This window comes from Gallinula chloropus, assembly GCF_964237585.1.
Source record: "Gallinula chloropus genome assembly, chromosome: 19".
Taxonomy (NCBI): Eukaryota; Metazoa; Chordata; class Aves; order Gruiformes; family Rallidae; genus Gallinula; species Gallinula chloropus.
Window position 1 is genome coordinate 9,544,940 of NC_140104.1, and position 12,718 is coordinate 9,557,657.

The window sequence follows — 12,718 nt, forward strand, 5'->3', positions numbered from 1 at the left end:
TGGAGAGTTGGGTGGAAATGGAATTCCACAGGGGCAAGTGCAGGTACTGCACGGCGCTCACATTTTCAAGTCTGGCCACCACAAATAGAAAGATCCCAAAGTCAGAAAAAGACATTTATTACAGAGAAGTAGAAACCTGAGACCGTTTCACAAGAGTCTTGGTGTAATATATAATCACATCACTATTCAGCTTTTTAACACCCAAGCGTAAGCCGTGACAGTAGCTGTGTTACTAGAGAACAAAGCAAAGCTCTGGCAAGAGCTGGCATCTGCAGCAGAAAGAGGAGATAGAATTACATGGTAGATTATCAACAGGTTTTTGCACCATCAGCATTTGCGGAACCAGACTGCTCCCAGCAAACTTGGCATGACAGTAAGAAATGGGCTGGGCACATACATGGCAACAGCTTGTTGACCTCACTGCTGCCAATGGGTCACCAAGATTTCTCCATTCTAACAAGGACCTGGTGGAGACTGGCTGGAGAGCTGTCAGGCAGAGAGGGACCTGGGAGTGTTGGGTGACTGCAACTGACCATGAGCCAGCAGTGTGCCCAGATGGACAGAAAGGGCAATGGCATCCTGTATCAAAAATAGTGTGACCAGTAGGTCTGGGGAGGGGATTGTGCCCCTGTACTGGGCACTGGTGAGGCTGCACCTCGAGTGCTGGGTCCAGTTCTGGGCTCCTCACCATCAGAAGGACATTGAGGTCCTGGAGCAAGTCTAGAGAAGGGCAACCAGGCTGGGGAAGGGGCTGGAGGGCAAATCCTCTGAGAAGCAGCTGAGGGGTGTTCAGCCTGGAGAAGAGGAGGCTGAGAGGAGACCAGGAACGGTTGGACTTGATGGACTTAAAGGTCTTTTCCAACCTTGTGATTCTGAGAGCGGCTGGAAGGCAGAAATCCTTCCCAGGGAAGGGGGAGGCCCTGGCACAGGGTGCCCAGAGAAGCTGGAGCTGCCCCTGGATTCCTGGCAGGATTCAAGGCCAGGTTGGATGGGGCTTTGACCACTCTGGGCTGGTGGGGTGTCCCTGCCCATGGCAGGGGGGGCACTGAGGCGGGAATTCTGAGATTCCTTCCAACCCAAACCCTTCTATGGTTCTATGATTTAATCTGATTCAAAAAAATGGGGGCCACCTAACGACACAGTGTCTCTGTGATACAGCAGGTGGAGTTTGGTGTTGGCTCTGGATGCCAAGCACAGCAAAAGACTGAGAGACACCTCCTCTTGTGCGGGGACAGGGTGGATGCCAAACACAATCCTCCTTTCTAGGCCTGAGAAGCGTCGGATGCTGTCAACAACAATGACATTGTCTAAAACATTCTCCGCTGTCCCAAAGACCACCCTCACCCCACGTTTCCTTAATTGTCTTTCTAGCTCAGGTTCCAGTCTGCCACCAAACTCCTGGGCTGCGTGCTGCGTGCTGCACAGGATGGCGATATCTCTGGGGGGATAGCCTTGCTGGATGTAGCTGCTGCACTGCCTGGTCACGTACTCTACCATTTCACGTGTTTCCATGTTTATTTTCTTTACAAAGTCACCTGACAGTGAATGGGCACATCCAGCGGTTTTAAACAACTCTTCCAGCACCTTATTGGGCAGATAGGTTTTACGTTCTTGGAGGATGCCCTCCATTAGCTCAAACATGACGTTGCATATTTCCTTGGCGTTACGGACCACCTTAGTTAACCGCTCCTGAGGATACAGGTCTGAAAACTTAAGGCCACAGCCGTACGGGTGAGTGGACTGGAAGAAATCCAGGAAGACCCAGAGGACGCCGTTGTTCCTCTTGACTAGCTCCCGTGCAGAGAGGAACCAGTTTTCCTCAGGACGAAAATTCTGAGCTTCATCAACCACGATGTGTTTCACTTCTGGGAAGCTCTTGCTCAAGAAGGCCACACGTGTCACAGACCGGCAGATCTTATTTCTGAAAACAAAACCAAACAAAATCCAAACCACAAGTTACTGCCAGAAGTATTGTGACTAAATCAAGATGTGAGCAGACGAATCCCAACTCACTGCCTCCATTTCCCAGCAGGTTCCTCCTCGGAGGGCTGCTGCTGCTTACTGCCTAAAGCTGCAACGCTTCCCATCTCAGTTGTGGTGTGTTGCATCATTCCCCCATGGAAACGTCACTCCCAGCCCCCACCGACTCTGGATCTAGCCTCAGAGGGGGCACAGGCCCACCCTTCCTCCATGGCAAGGCTCTGCAGGGTGCCTCCCTGCCAGCGCTCTCTTTTCTGCCCAGGGTGAGCAGGGATGGGCAGTGCTTCTGCCAGGCTGTCTGCCAGGGGCCCTGCTGCTTGGGCCAGGCTGCCACCCCTGGTGCAAGGACCACCGAGGTGGCCTGATGACCTCACCACAACCATGAAAACACAGTGAGAACAGGATGGGGGCACTGCTCTGCCTGCAATCTGCTACCAAAGGGGCATTCCTTCCCATTCTCCCTATCTCGATGGCCCAGGTCCAAGGCCCGGTTCTCAGCACAGCTGCACCAGCACCATCCAGCTGAGACCATTGCTGTCTGGAGGTCCAACACCATCCAGCAAGCACTGAGAGTGGGATGCTGCGCAGGCAGCGAACATGGGACCTGGGCCAGTGCTCAGCTCAGCAGCGCTTTCAGAAGGAATGCCGTTCTTGAGACGGCTGTTGTGTGCCTGCCCCAGGGAAAGGTCTATATTTGGGAAAGAGATGCCAGCTCAGCAGGGTTTGTGCTGTATGCACAAAGCAGGGAAAGACAGACAGACAAAAGAGGAAAAGCATGTGACTGCTTACTCCACAAATTTCTTCAAGGGCTGGTTTTCACAAATGTAGAGAACCTCTTCCACAGAGCAGTGAAAATCATTCCGTATTCTCTCGATGATCTTCACAGCCATGATTGTTTTCCCTGTGCCAGGAAGCCCAAGGACAAACTGCTCTTTGGTTTTGTGCAGGTTTTGGGAGAGGATAGTGTACTGCTGGGAAGTGAGGAGGTTGAAAATCTCACAGCCAAGGTGGTCACTGAGGTACGACTTAAAGCGCAGCACAACAATCACAAGCGCTCGCAGGAAGGCGGGGATGGCCTTGGGGGTGAGGATGTAATTCTCTGGGTACAAGCGGGAGTAATCACTTGGGTTTTCCTGGGGTAGCTGCTGGGGAACGTCATCCCCTGCAGAATCCCTCTGGCCCTTTGTGCCATCCAGGTGCAGTACTCGGGGAATCACGCACACTCTGTTAGTGTATCCCCCATCATTGACCAGTTTCTGCTTCAGCGCGTAAGCCGTTGCGCGGCAGTTTTCAGCCTCGTCGGAAGAGGCCCCCGTGGTGACAGTGTACAGCACTGGGTACGTGTTTTCGGCTACCAGGAGAACATCACACACAGCATCCCCTTTTTTTGGCAACCCAATATCAACAGCCCAACTCCTTGAAAAGATCAGTATGCCCTTCTCAAGGTGCTGGATTTGTTTTTTCATTAAATCCTCTAATCCAGGATACTCAGAGTACAAGTCGGAGCGGATGGCTTTTGGCTCCAGTTTGATTTCATTGGAACCCACTAGGAAAAAAAATAATCAACCATTAGAACAACAAAATACAGCAAATAATTTACTCAACACACCAGTTACTGAATGAATATATTCTACCAGGAGGTTGTCAAAGTAACTGATTTAGTGTGAGTAAAACACCCAGCATTCCCACGATTCTCGGTGGCAGATCTGTAAGGGTTTTTTCTATGCACTGAGGTGTAACTCCATGAATTTCTATACATTAAGGAGGTGCAACTGCGTGCTTCAGGCATGCCCAACTTCTAAGTGGCCTAAGAAGTCTCTTTGAAGGGACCTGCTTCCTCTCTGCCTGCCTTCTCATGATTTAGGTGTTTCTCTGAAGGATGCATCGCTGCCACAGAGAGACTGGTGGCCAAAGCAGATGGAAGATCCCACATATGGCATCTCCTACATGCCAAGAGCTAAACTGCAATGTGCAGGGCAAGCAAAACCTCAGCAGCAGCAGCAGCACGTGCAGACACGTGTTCCTGTCAAACACAGTGGTACCTCATCGCAGCACTGAACTCAGAGCTCCTCCAAAATACCAAATAAGCTTCAAAAATACTAACACAAACCCCATCTTAAATGCACAGGGCAGAATTCCAACTGCGCAGGGTCCGAACACACGGGCAGATCCCTCTGCTCCACGCCACGCAGGCTGCCGCCACAGCCAGCGACCGCGCGCTGGAACCGCGACACTCACCGGCTGCACACCCTGTCTCCTGAAGGCAGGCGTGAAACGAGAGCACAACGACACAGGGAATTATGAAAATTAGCAAGTAACATACACCCCTAGGGGAGAATCTGGAAGAAAGACTCCATGGGCTGCACTAGGGAGCAGGTATCCGCTGGCCAGAGCGGCTGTGATGCTGGATGAGGGCCTGGAATTGTGTCAGAGCCTGAGCCAGGCCACAGCCCTGCTCTGCAGGAACGTCATAGGATTTATAGTACCTCTGGCCACTCCTTTCCCCGTGTTTCTCAGGGCTTGGGATGAGGAGCTGTTTGTTGCTCAGCAGCCATTGCTGCTTCTACGGCTGGAGCATTTCTGAAATAATCCAAGTCTTCCCCTAAATCAAATGAACCCAGATCCCTGGTGCTGAGCCCTGCAGACCAGCCACACCACACCACATCGCTGCAGCCAGCCCTGGGGAGCGTCCCAAGTGTGCAAGGCCTCGGGCCAGGGGCTCATATGGTCATTTCATTTCAGTATTCGTTGACCTGTTTGGAAATTTGCTCTTGCTTTCTAGACTAATTCTTTCCTAGCTGAGTCTGTTCTGCAGTAACACTGATTGCGGAATGATCTCTCCCTGCCCTTGTCTCCGCTCTCAATATCCATTTTCTCCCCTGTCTAAGAAGGGGAGTGACACAGCAGCTTCTGTGAGCGTCTGGGCCTCCAGCCAGGGCCAAACCCCCACAACAGTGAATAAAGAACAAGGTGTGAAAGCCACATTAGCAAACCTACAGCAAGTGACCCCAAGCATTTCCTGGAGCAGTATAAAGAAACCACTTGCATCACCCCCGGGAAAACAGGAAAAGGGAGTGCTGAGAACTTGCCCCAGCAGACAGAACCCAGAGTGGCAGCGAAAGGCTGAGTGACACAGGGAACAGGGCTGAGCACCAGGAAATGTGCAGCTTACTACTACTCCTATTACTATTACTAACACCACTTTTTTCACAGTGGTATTAATGTATTGTCTTTTTCTTTCTTTACCTGCAATTATGAGACCTGGACCACTAATATTTGTTATTAGGTTACTCAGATACCAGTTACACTAGGTATGAATTATTCTCTTTTTTTGTCCAGAAAAACAATTTTGAGCATAACGGGGACAAGAGAGGTGAAACCCCCCAAGGTGGGAGGTATGCAGCAGAGGGAGGTGAAACCCCTGGGGCAGGAGGCTCAGCAATTGCCTGCAGCAGGGATTACACTTAGTGGCAAAAATGGGTGAGGAGATCAAAGCACCTGAAAAGTCAGGGAACTGAACTTTCTTGGAGTAGCTGCATCTTCTAGATACCTAACAGGGCCAAACCCCCACAACAGTGAATAAAGAACAAGGTGTAAAAGCCACATTAGCAAACCTACAGCAAGTGACCCCAAGCAGGTCCTGGAGCAGTATAAAGCAACCACTTGCATCACCCACAGGAAAACAGGAAAAGGGGTTGTCTCCTATCATGTTACATTCCTAGAAGTTCTGTCTTCTAAATTAAAGAAGAAACTGAAAACACCCAGAATGAACAGCTTACCGGGGTAGAGGCACTGCTGGAGCTGAGCTGCACACTGAAGACCAGCCTGTGAATACACCGGCCTGACGAGAGGGGGACCACTCAGCAAACTGAGCTCGTTCGTAAATTTATCAGCCAGATTGGAAAGGTCTTAGAGGGAGAAAAGACACATTATATTAATCTAAATTCTTCCATATGAAATTCTAAGCCCCAGCACTAAAGGGTAACTAACATGATTAATTTCAACCCCCTGCCTATGTGATTAACCATCCTGTCAGACCAACGGGACCTTCATCTGCTGCAGAGAAGGCAGGGCTGGAGCATGCCTGGCTTAAAGCACAAAGGCAGGATCCAGACCCCACGTGGGGTGGGTGTGTAGAGACCCCAGCACATGGGGGCGATGCCTGATGTGCCCATTGGGCGCCCCAGCATCCTACCGGAACCACCTCTGTGTGGCATGGGTCTCTTTGGCACCTCTCCAGAAGACCTCACTGCTTTGCTCTGCTCCTCTTGACAGTCCCCTCTCCTTTGTGTGACCACCCTGTCTGAGGGGACCAGACCTGCCAGCTCCACACACAGGCCATGGGAGAGACGTGACATGAGGCCAGGCCTCCCCTGGGGCAGGAGATCTGCGGAGCTGCAGACCTGGAAGGACTTTCCTCAACCTCAGGCTGATCTCTGGCGAGACAAGTGAGCAGGTCCCAGTAGCTACTGTTGTCTCGCTGACTTCGTTACAGGTATGATTAGGACTAGGTAAGGAGGAGAGGAAAGATGGCTGGTCAGTGGGACACCACCATTACAGCCGAAATGATTATTTTACTTTAGCACTGGCACGCAACTTGTGCCAAGATGCTGGACCTACAAAGATCAGTCATGGAGATTAACCCGTTCTCTGGGGCAAGAGCATCAGGCTCTGGGGATGTCACTCCATGGGGATCAGCAGCAGTGAGGACTTTCCTATTTTTCTAAATCACCCCCTTTCAGGCACCTAAAGGGGTCAGATTTCCCCCAGGACATCACTCCCTCCTAAGCATCTGACCAAAGACAGCTTCGAAAGCTTTCTGCAATTCTCATTAAGAGTAATCTCCCATTAAGCTTCCGCTCCTGGGAGACTTTGAATCCTTCCACTTCATTTAGAGGCATGTGGAATCCCTGGGAAGGTTTATTCCCACTGGGAGTGCTTCAGAGAGTCCAGCTGAGCCAGGTCATGCCCCACAGAATGGTTTGCTGCAGAGGCTGGATAAGGTACTGTCACCCCCAGGGCCGTGGGCCAAGGCGCCTCAGTGAGACAACGGAACGGAAGCCGCCAGGTCGTTACCAGCCAAGGCTGAAGGGAAGTCAGGCCCGCTGTGAATGCAGATTATACCTGGGTCTGCAGCTGTCATGAGCTCCATCCATCTCTCGACACTCAGCCTCTGGATCCTGTTGTCCATCACCATCCACGATTGGGGGTTGTCATGGAAAACAGCGCAGCAGAACGGCTCCACTCGCACGGCGCACACGTAGCCCTGAAAGCCGCCGGTGCTGTCGTAAACACTCAGGATGTGAGTCTTAAACTGCACACCAGCCTGAGAGGTGCAGAAGTGATGGACCTGCATCGATCCCATGGTATCCTCTACTGTTTTCTCTAAAGCTTCTCTCTGCACTGTCTTGTGGCTTCCAACAACCCGGCTGTTATCATCCACACCAAAGAACAAATAACCCCCCTCGGTGTTTGCGAAGGCAGAGGCGTAACTTGGAAGGATTCTTCTGATGTATTCCAAGACGTTCTCTGTGGAGAAGTTCTTGAATTCAATATGTGTGGTCTCTGTGAAATCCAGAACCTCCCCGGCCAGCAGCTCGTCTCTCGTTAAAAGCCTGGCAGCGGCGCCTTGGATGCTGTGCTCCTCGGTGTTCCGCGGGCCCGCTGCCCCGTGGGAAGTCAGCAGGGCTTTCTTAGCCCTCGGCCCGCTCTCCTCGGGGCACCTGGCACGGCTTTCCCGCCTCCTCAGGAACGTGGCGGCTTCGCTGGGGCTCATGGAGATGACGGAGGTCAGAGAGCGGCAGGCCAGGCCGGTGCTCAGGCTGCACACGCGTGGCTTGGGGGCCGCGCTCTCCTGCGCGGCGGCCCCGCAGCTCCACGTCTTAACGAAGAGCAGCAGGTGGCTCTGCTGCTGCACCCAGGTGAAGTGTTCCCCCGTCTCGGTGCCGTTCACGCACTCCCGCAAGCTCTGCTCCACGTCCAGGCCGATGCCGTGCTCCTGGAAGCTGTAGCCCCTGTCCTCGCTCTCCATCCTCACCACCCCCCCGCCCGAATTCAGCAAGGCGCAGACCGCTGCGGAAAGCTTCGCCCGCTGCTTCTTCTTGTCGCTGGAGCTCTTCTTCCTGGACCTGGCTCCCAAAGCCATCCTCCCGATATCTATCACCATGTCGGGATAGTCCGTGTCCGGGCTCAGCACCAGCTGCGGATCGCGCCCGGCCATCCCGGCCCTGGAACGAGAAAACCATCAACCCCCGCACGCCGCCGGCTCGGGCTTACACGCGGGAGTTAACGAACCGGCACCGAAACGCCGGTACCGGCGGCGGGAAGCGCAGCAGAGACCCGCCGCGGCGGGTTCCTTATTAGTCCACGGCAGGGGCCGGCCGCTCGCAGAACCCTCCCGCCGCCGCCCCGGGAACCGCGGGCACCTTCTGCTCGCCGCCGAGCCGGGAGCGGGCAGCGGAGCGGGACGGGGCGGCCGGGATCAAGGAAATCCGGCTCGGGGATGCCCGGCTCAGGGCGGCCGCCGCACTCCGCCTCCTCCCGCTCCCGCGCTTCGTCTCCACCCGCCTCCCGCCCATTCCCGCCTCCTTCCGCGCTCCCGGGCACCGGCCGAGGTGGCGGCCGGAGGGCTCCGAGCTGGCTCGGAACGCGCGCAATGCTGGCGGGGACCCGGCCTTACCTGCTGCCGTGCGGGCACCGGGCTGGCCCCGGCGCTCCCTCCGCCGCGCAGCTCCCGCCGCCGGCGCGGCCCCGCCCCGCACACACCCAGCGCTGTATTTCAAATAGTTTAATTTTAAAAATATTCTATTCAGTGCTAAAATAACTTTCCACTTCACGCGCGGCCGCGCCTTCGGCTTCGCCAGGCTCGATCACAGGGGCGGCGGGACATGCAGGGGCGGCGGGGGCGGGCAGGGTGCGCGGCGGGGGGCAGAGGCCGGGGAGGGCGGGCTTCCCGGCGCCCTGCTGCGCGTCCTTCCCGCCCCGGGAACGCGGGTTCGCAGACCGGGGAAGGGACCCCGCCGGCTGTCGGGGGAGGGAGCTGGGGGAGAAAGGGGGTGGGGTGGGGTGGGCAGCCGCGGAGAGGGGTCGAGGGGAACCTGCCCCGGGGGGGGGGGGGCTGCGCCAGCACCCGGCGCAGAGCAGAGGCCGGTCGGCACCTGCCCTCCGCCCGTCCCGACAGTCATGGCTTCAACAAGCAGCGTATTGCACAGCGCCTCGGCCCCCCCCGACAGGGCCCGCAACGCTCCGGGCGGCGGGAAGGCGGCTCTCCGGGACCCGGCGCCCGGGGCTGGGGAGCCACAAGCAGGCAGACAGCATCTGCCAGCGCCCGGGGCCGCGGGGAGCCCCGCGGAGAGCGGCCCCCGCACATGCAGGAGGCCCCCGCGCTCCGGGGGCAGGGAGAGGGAGCCAATAAATAGAGGCGAAGTTGCAGGTACTGGCGGCAGCCCCGGCCGCCCGGGAAGGCAGGGAACGCAGGCTGCCTCCGCCGGGGTGAGCGGGAGGCTCCTGCCCCAGGGCAGGGCAGGGCAGGCTGGATCGCGAGCGGAGGGAGCGCGGAGGGAGCGCCGGTCCCCTGGGGAAGGGGCAGGCTGGAGGGAAGCGCCCGGCCCCAGGGGCGGGTGGGCGGCTCTGCGAGGGGCTGGCGAAGGCGCGCTCCCCGGGACGGGCAGGCTAGCTCTCCGAGGCCGTGTGGCACACAGAGTTCTGATCGGCACAAAATCTCTTCAGAGGCGGCGCACTGGAATCCTCCTCCTCTTCAGTTACCTGCAAAAGCCAGAAGCAGAAGTCACAGGCAGTGACAGGAACTCGGCACGGCCACCAAGCCACACAGACCTAGACCCGTTGTGGGGACACCCCCAGCCTTCCCTCTGTGAGGAAGCCTCGGGGCAGCAGGAGCAGAAACCCACTTGGGTCCTGGAGTCAGCTAAAATCATGGGTTTACTCCACTTCCACACCCTTTCTAGACACTTCAACACCCAAACTAAACGAGGGGACAGTTTTGGGAAGCCAGAAGGTTGGGGATCTCCTGGAGGGCACTCTGGACCTGCAGAGCAAGTCCCTCTATTGAGAGTTCCTGCTACAGGAGGCAGCAACGAGGGTGAAAGGGCCAAGCTGGGACCACACGTGTTTAGATATGGTTTCTATCCCTCTTCCCTTACCTGAGTCTCAAGGGGGACCGGCTCTTCCTTTGTGAGAGTGGGAGGCTCGTCTGCAACTTCCGAGGAAGGCAGGGAAGGCTCTGAGGAGAACACCAAGGTTAATGAATCTGATGACCCCGGAGCACAGCAGTACCCAGCTCAGTGCTGAGCCAAGAGAGGACAACTTCAGCAGAAGACACAGGTCCCTGCTGCCCCATCCATAACCAGCAGTGCCTCAGTCCCTCACCAGATGAACAACAGCTCTGGCAGAGCCTTCCCCAGGCCTGTCCATCCAACCCCTCCCTCTCCCAGCCCAGCACCCCAGCGCCCACCTTCCAGTGTCTCCTGCCCCAGCGTGGGTGGCTGCGAGTCATCCGTGCGGAAGTCAGATGTGTGGGCAGGACTCATGGACTCGCTCTGCTGGGGACTGGGGCTGGAGTTGGGGCTGCTGTCCACCTTGAGCTGGTAGACATCCGACAGGGAGCTCTGGTTGCTGTTCTCATCTGCAGAAACAGCACCTAGTGAAGAAGAGCACCTTGACCCAGGGGCACCAGCAGCCAAGGGCGGCAGCAAGAGCCAGGGCCTTAGGGAAAAGGAAGAGCACAGAGAAGGTTGAGTACAGAGGATTCACCGTCAGCAATCACCCTAAGTGCTGCTGGGCACCGGACTCCCTGCTGGGACACAGCTGACCCAGGGGGGAGGCCATGCTTCCGCCTGGGGACTGATCCTGAGCAGGTCGAGAGCCACCCTGGCTTTTCAGAAAGGCTGAGCAGAAGGTGCCTGGGCCACACGAAGCTCTGTGCTGCCAAACCTCCTTGCCACAGCTTGTGAGGACCCCAGGTGGGTGGGTGGGCATTCGAGGGCCGGAGACCTGCCTGCGTACCAGGGTTTTGTACCTCTTCTGTTCACAGGCAGTGATCTGACCGCAGAGCAACACGCAGCACAGGCCTCTGGGATGGGGATGCAACCCTGGTGCGTGCCTTTCCCAGGTAAGGCGGTCCCAAACTGCAGACCCACGCTAACCCTCTCACTGCATCTACTGGAAATGCCAGCACGTTCCCCAGTGTTCCTTGGCCACACTGAAAGCCAAGCAGAGAAGTGAGGAACAGGCACGTGCTCTACTCCAGTGGCAAGTCCATACACTGCCTGAGCCTTGCTGGGCTCTACCACAAAGCCCATCCTGCTCCTGGCTGTTTCTCTGGGATCATGAGCAATGTTAAGCAGAACCTCTGCTCTTTCATCCTAAGGCACTGCTGAAACGGGGGCGGGGGGTCTGCTGTGGGCAGCTACCGGCCTCTTCCCAGCTGGGACTGCAGACTGGGAGCAGGAACCCCCACTCCTCCAGCTGGCTGGGAAGCTCCCCACAAGAAGACCCCAGAGGCAGTTACAGTTCTTGCCGACGCCAAAATATAACAGCCCCAGCACAGCCCCGCACCGGAGCCACAGGCTGCTCTTCCCAGAACACCCACGGGCAGCGCCTTCCCAGAGCCTTTCCCCGGCGGGAGGGCCCGGCCAGACTCACCCTGGAACTCTAGGAGGAGCGAGGAGTTGGCGGAGGTGTCGGCTGGGAAGCCGTTGGGCTCTCGGGCCGCGCTGCCGCTCGACTTGGATTTCTCTTTCTTGAGGAAGGAGAGAGAGACGGGAGCGGGGGGTCAGCGGGGGGGGGGACGGGGGGACGGGGGCGGCTCCCTTCCCCCCCTGCGCCGGGGGGATGCCCGCCGCAGCCCGGCCCCTCTGGGGCAGGACGCCGGCTGGGGCGGGGCGGGGCCGGGCCGGGGGGAAGGGGCGCGGTGACACGGCCCGGGATGGGGCTGCTGGGGAGACCCGCCCGCGCGGTACCCACCTCCTTGCTGTCGGCCACGGGCACCCACTTGAAGATGCGCAGGGACGTGTCGCCCACCGTCACCCACTTCTTCTCCCTGCGCGGACGGACGGTGACGGCGCCGGCAACGAGACCCGCGCGCCGATTGGACAGCGGCAACGCCAATCCACAGCACCACCGCGGCCCCGCCCCCCCGCCCCGCGTCTCTCGCCGCGATTGGTCGCGCCGCCCGCCGATCACGGGCGCTTCCGGCCCTCCCCCCCCCCCGCGCTCCGGGGTAGAGGGGACGAGCTCATTGGCTGCCGCCTCGCTGTCCCTGCCCGCTGCCCCACGCGGCGCGCCGATTGGATGCCCGTCGCCGGAGCGCCGCCGCCGGCACCCGTGTGGTGCGGCGATTGGCTACGCGCCGGGCAGGTCCCGCCCCTCCCCCCCGCGGCCCCGCCTCTCACCATCTGCGGACTCGCTCGATGGCCGCCATCACTTTTTTGATGTCATCCTTGGCGCGGCTGCGGGTCTCGGCGCGCACCGAGCGGCCCGACATGGCGCCCGCAGCCCCGGCAGCCCCGGCTCCGCAGCACCCGCCGCCTCTCCCCGCGCATGCGCCCGCCCCGCCTACGCCTTCAGCGCGCCGCGTCACGGCGCCGCGTCACGCCCGGAGGAAGGGAACGGGGAGGGGGCGGTGCAGCCGCCCGCACTGCGCCTGCGCGGAGCGCCCCGCCCGCGCCGAGGCGGGAAGCACCGCCCTGCGCGCTCTCGCCTCACGCCCGCCCGCCGCCTG

General features: G+C 58.2%; 2 protein-coding genes across 4 annotated transcripts; both read right to left on the bottom strand.

Annotated features, from left to right (window-relative positions):
- Window positions 1-1,101: 1,101 nt before the first annotated feature.
- LOC311199039 (schlafen family member 11-like) lies at window positions 1,102-8,200 on the bottom strand (the record flags this gene model as incomplete). The annotated part of the gene is made up of 4 exons (XM_084273084.1): window positions 1,102-1,921; window positions 2,770-3,526; window positions 5,760-5,888; window positions 7,105-8,200. The coding sequence occupies 4 exons, from the start codon at window positions 8,198-8,200 to the stop codon at window positions 1,102-1,104; spliced, it is 2,802 nt and encodes a 933-aa protein (XP_084129210.1).
- A 552-nt stretch (window positions 8,201-8,752) lies between these two features.
- On the bottom strand, window positions 8,753-12,540 carry BCL7B (BAF chromatin remodeling complex subunit BCL7B). Of its 3 annotated transcripts, none has more exons than XM_084272894.1 (6): window positions 12,390-12,540; window positions 11,962-12,037; window positions 11,641-11,737; window positions 10,451-10,621; window positions 10,140-10,219; window positions 8,753-9,744 (listed from the first exon to the last, which is right to left on the bottom strand). In XM_084272894.1, exons 1-6 carry the CDS (start codon window positions 12,479-12,481, stop codon window positions 9,652-9,654), a joined length of 609 nt encoding a protein of 202 aa, XP_084129020.1. In that variant the 5' UTR covers window positions 12,482-12,540; the 3' UTR covers window positions 8,753-9,651. The 3 variants fall into 3 exon arrangements, with proteins under 3 accessions (XP_084129020.1, XP_084129019.1, XP_084129021.1); XM_084272893.1 differs by having other exon boundaries at window positions 10,451-10,636; XM_084272895.1 differs by having other exon boundaries at window positions 10,451-10,636; window positions 11,641-11,733; window positions 12,390-12,528.
- Between the last annotated feature and the right edge of the window lie 178 nt (window positions 12,541-12,718).

Excerpts from the sequence above, each read along its gene's own strand:
- BCL7B (XM_084272893.1), bottom strand. The coding sequence starts at position 12,481 with ATGTCGGGCCGCTCGGTGCGCGCCGAGACCCGCAGCCGCGCCAAGGAT. Across the intron at positions 10,637-11,640 it reads GCTCCTCCTAGAGTTCCAGG|GTGCTGTTTCTGCAGATGAG; the intron begins GTGAGTCTGGCC and ends CTTCTTCACTAG. Across the intron at positions 9,745-10,139 it reads CGGTCCCCCTTGAGACTCAG|GTAACTGAAGAGGAGGAGGA; the intron begins GTAAGGGAAGAG and ends TGGCTTTTGCAG.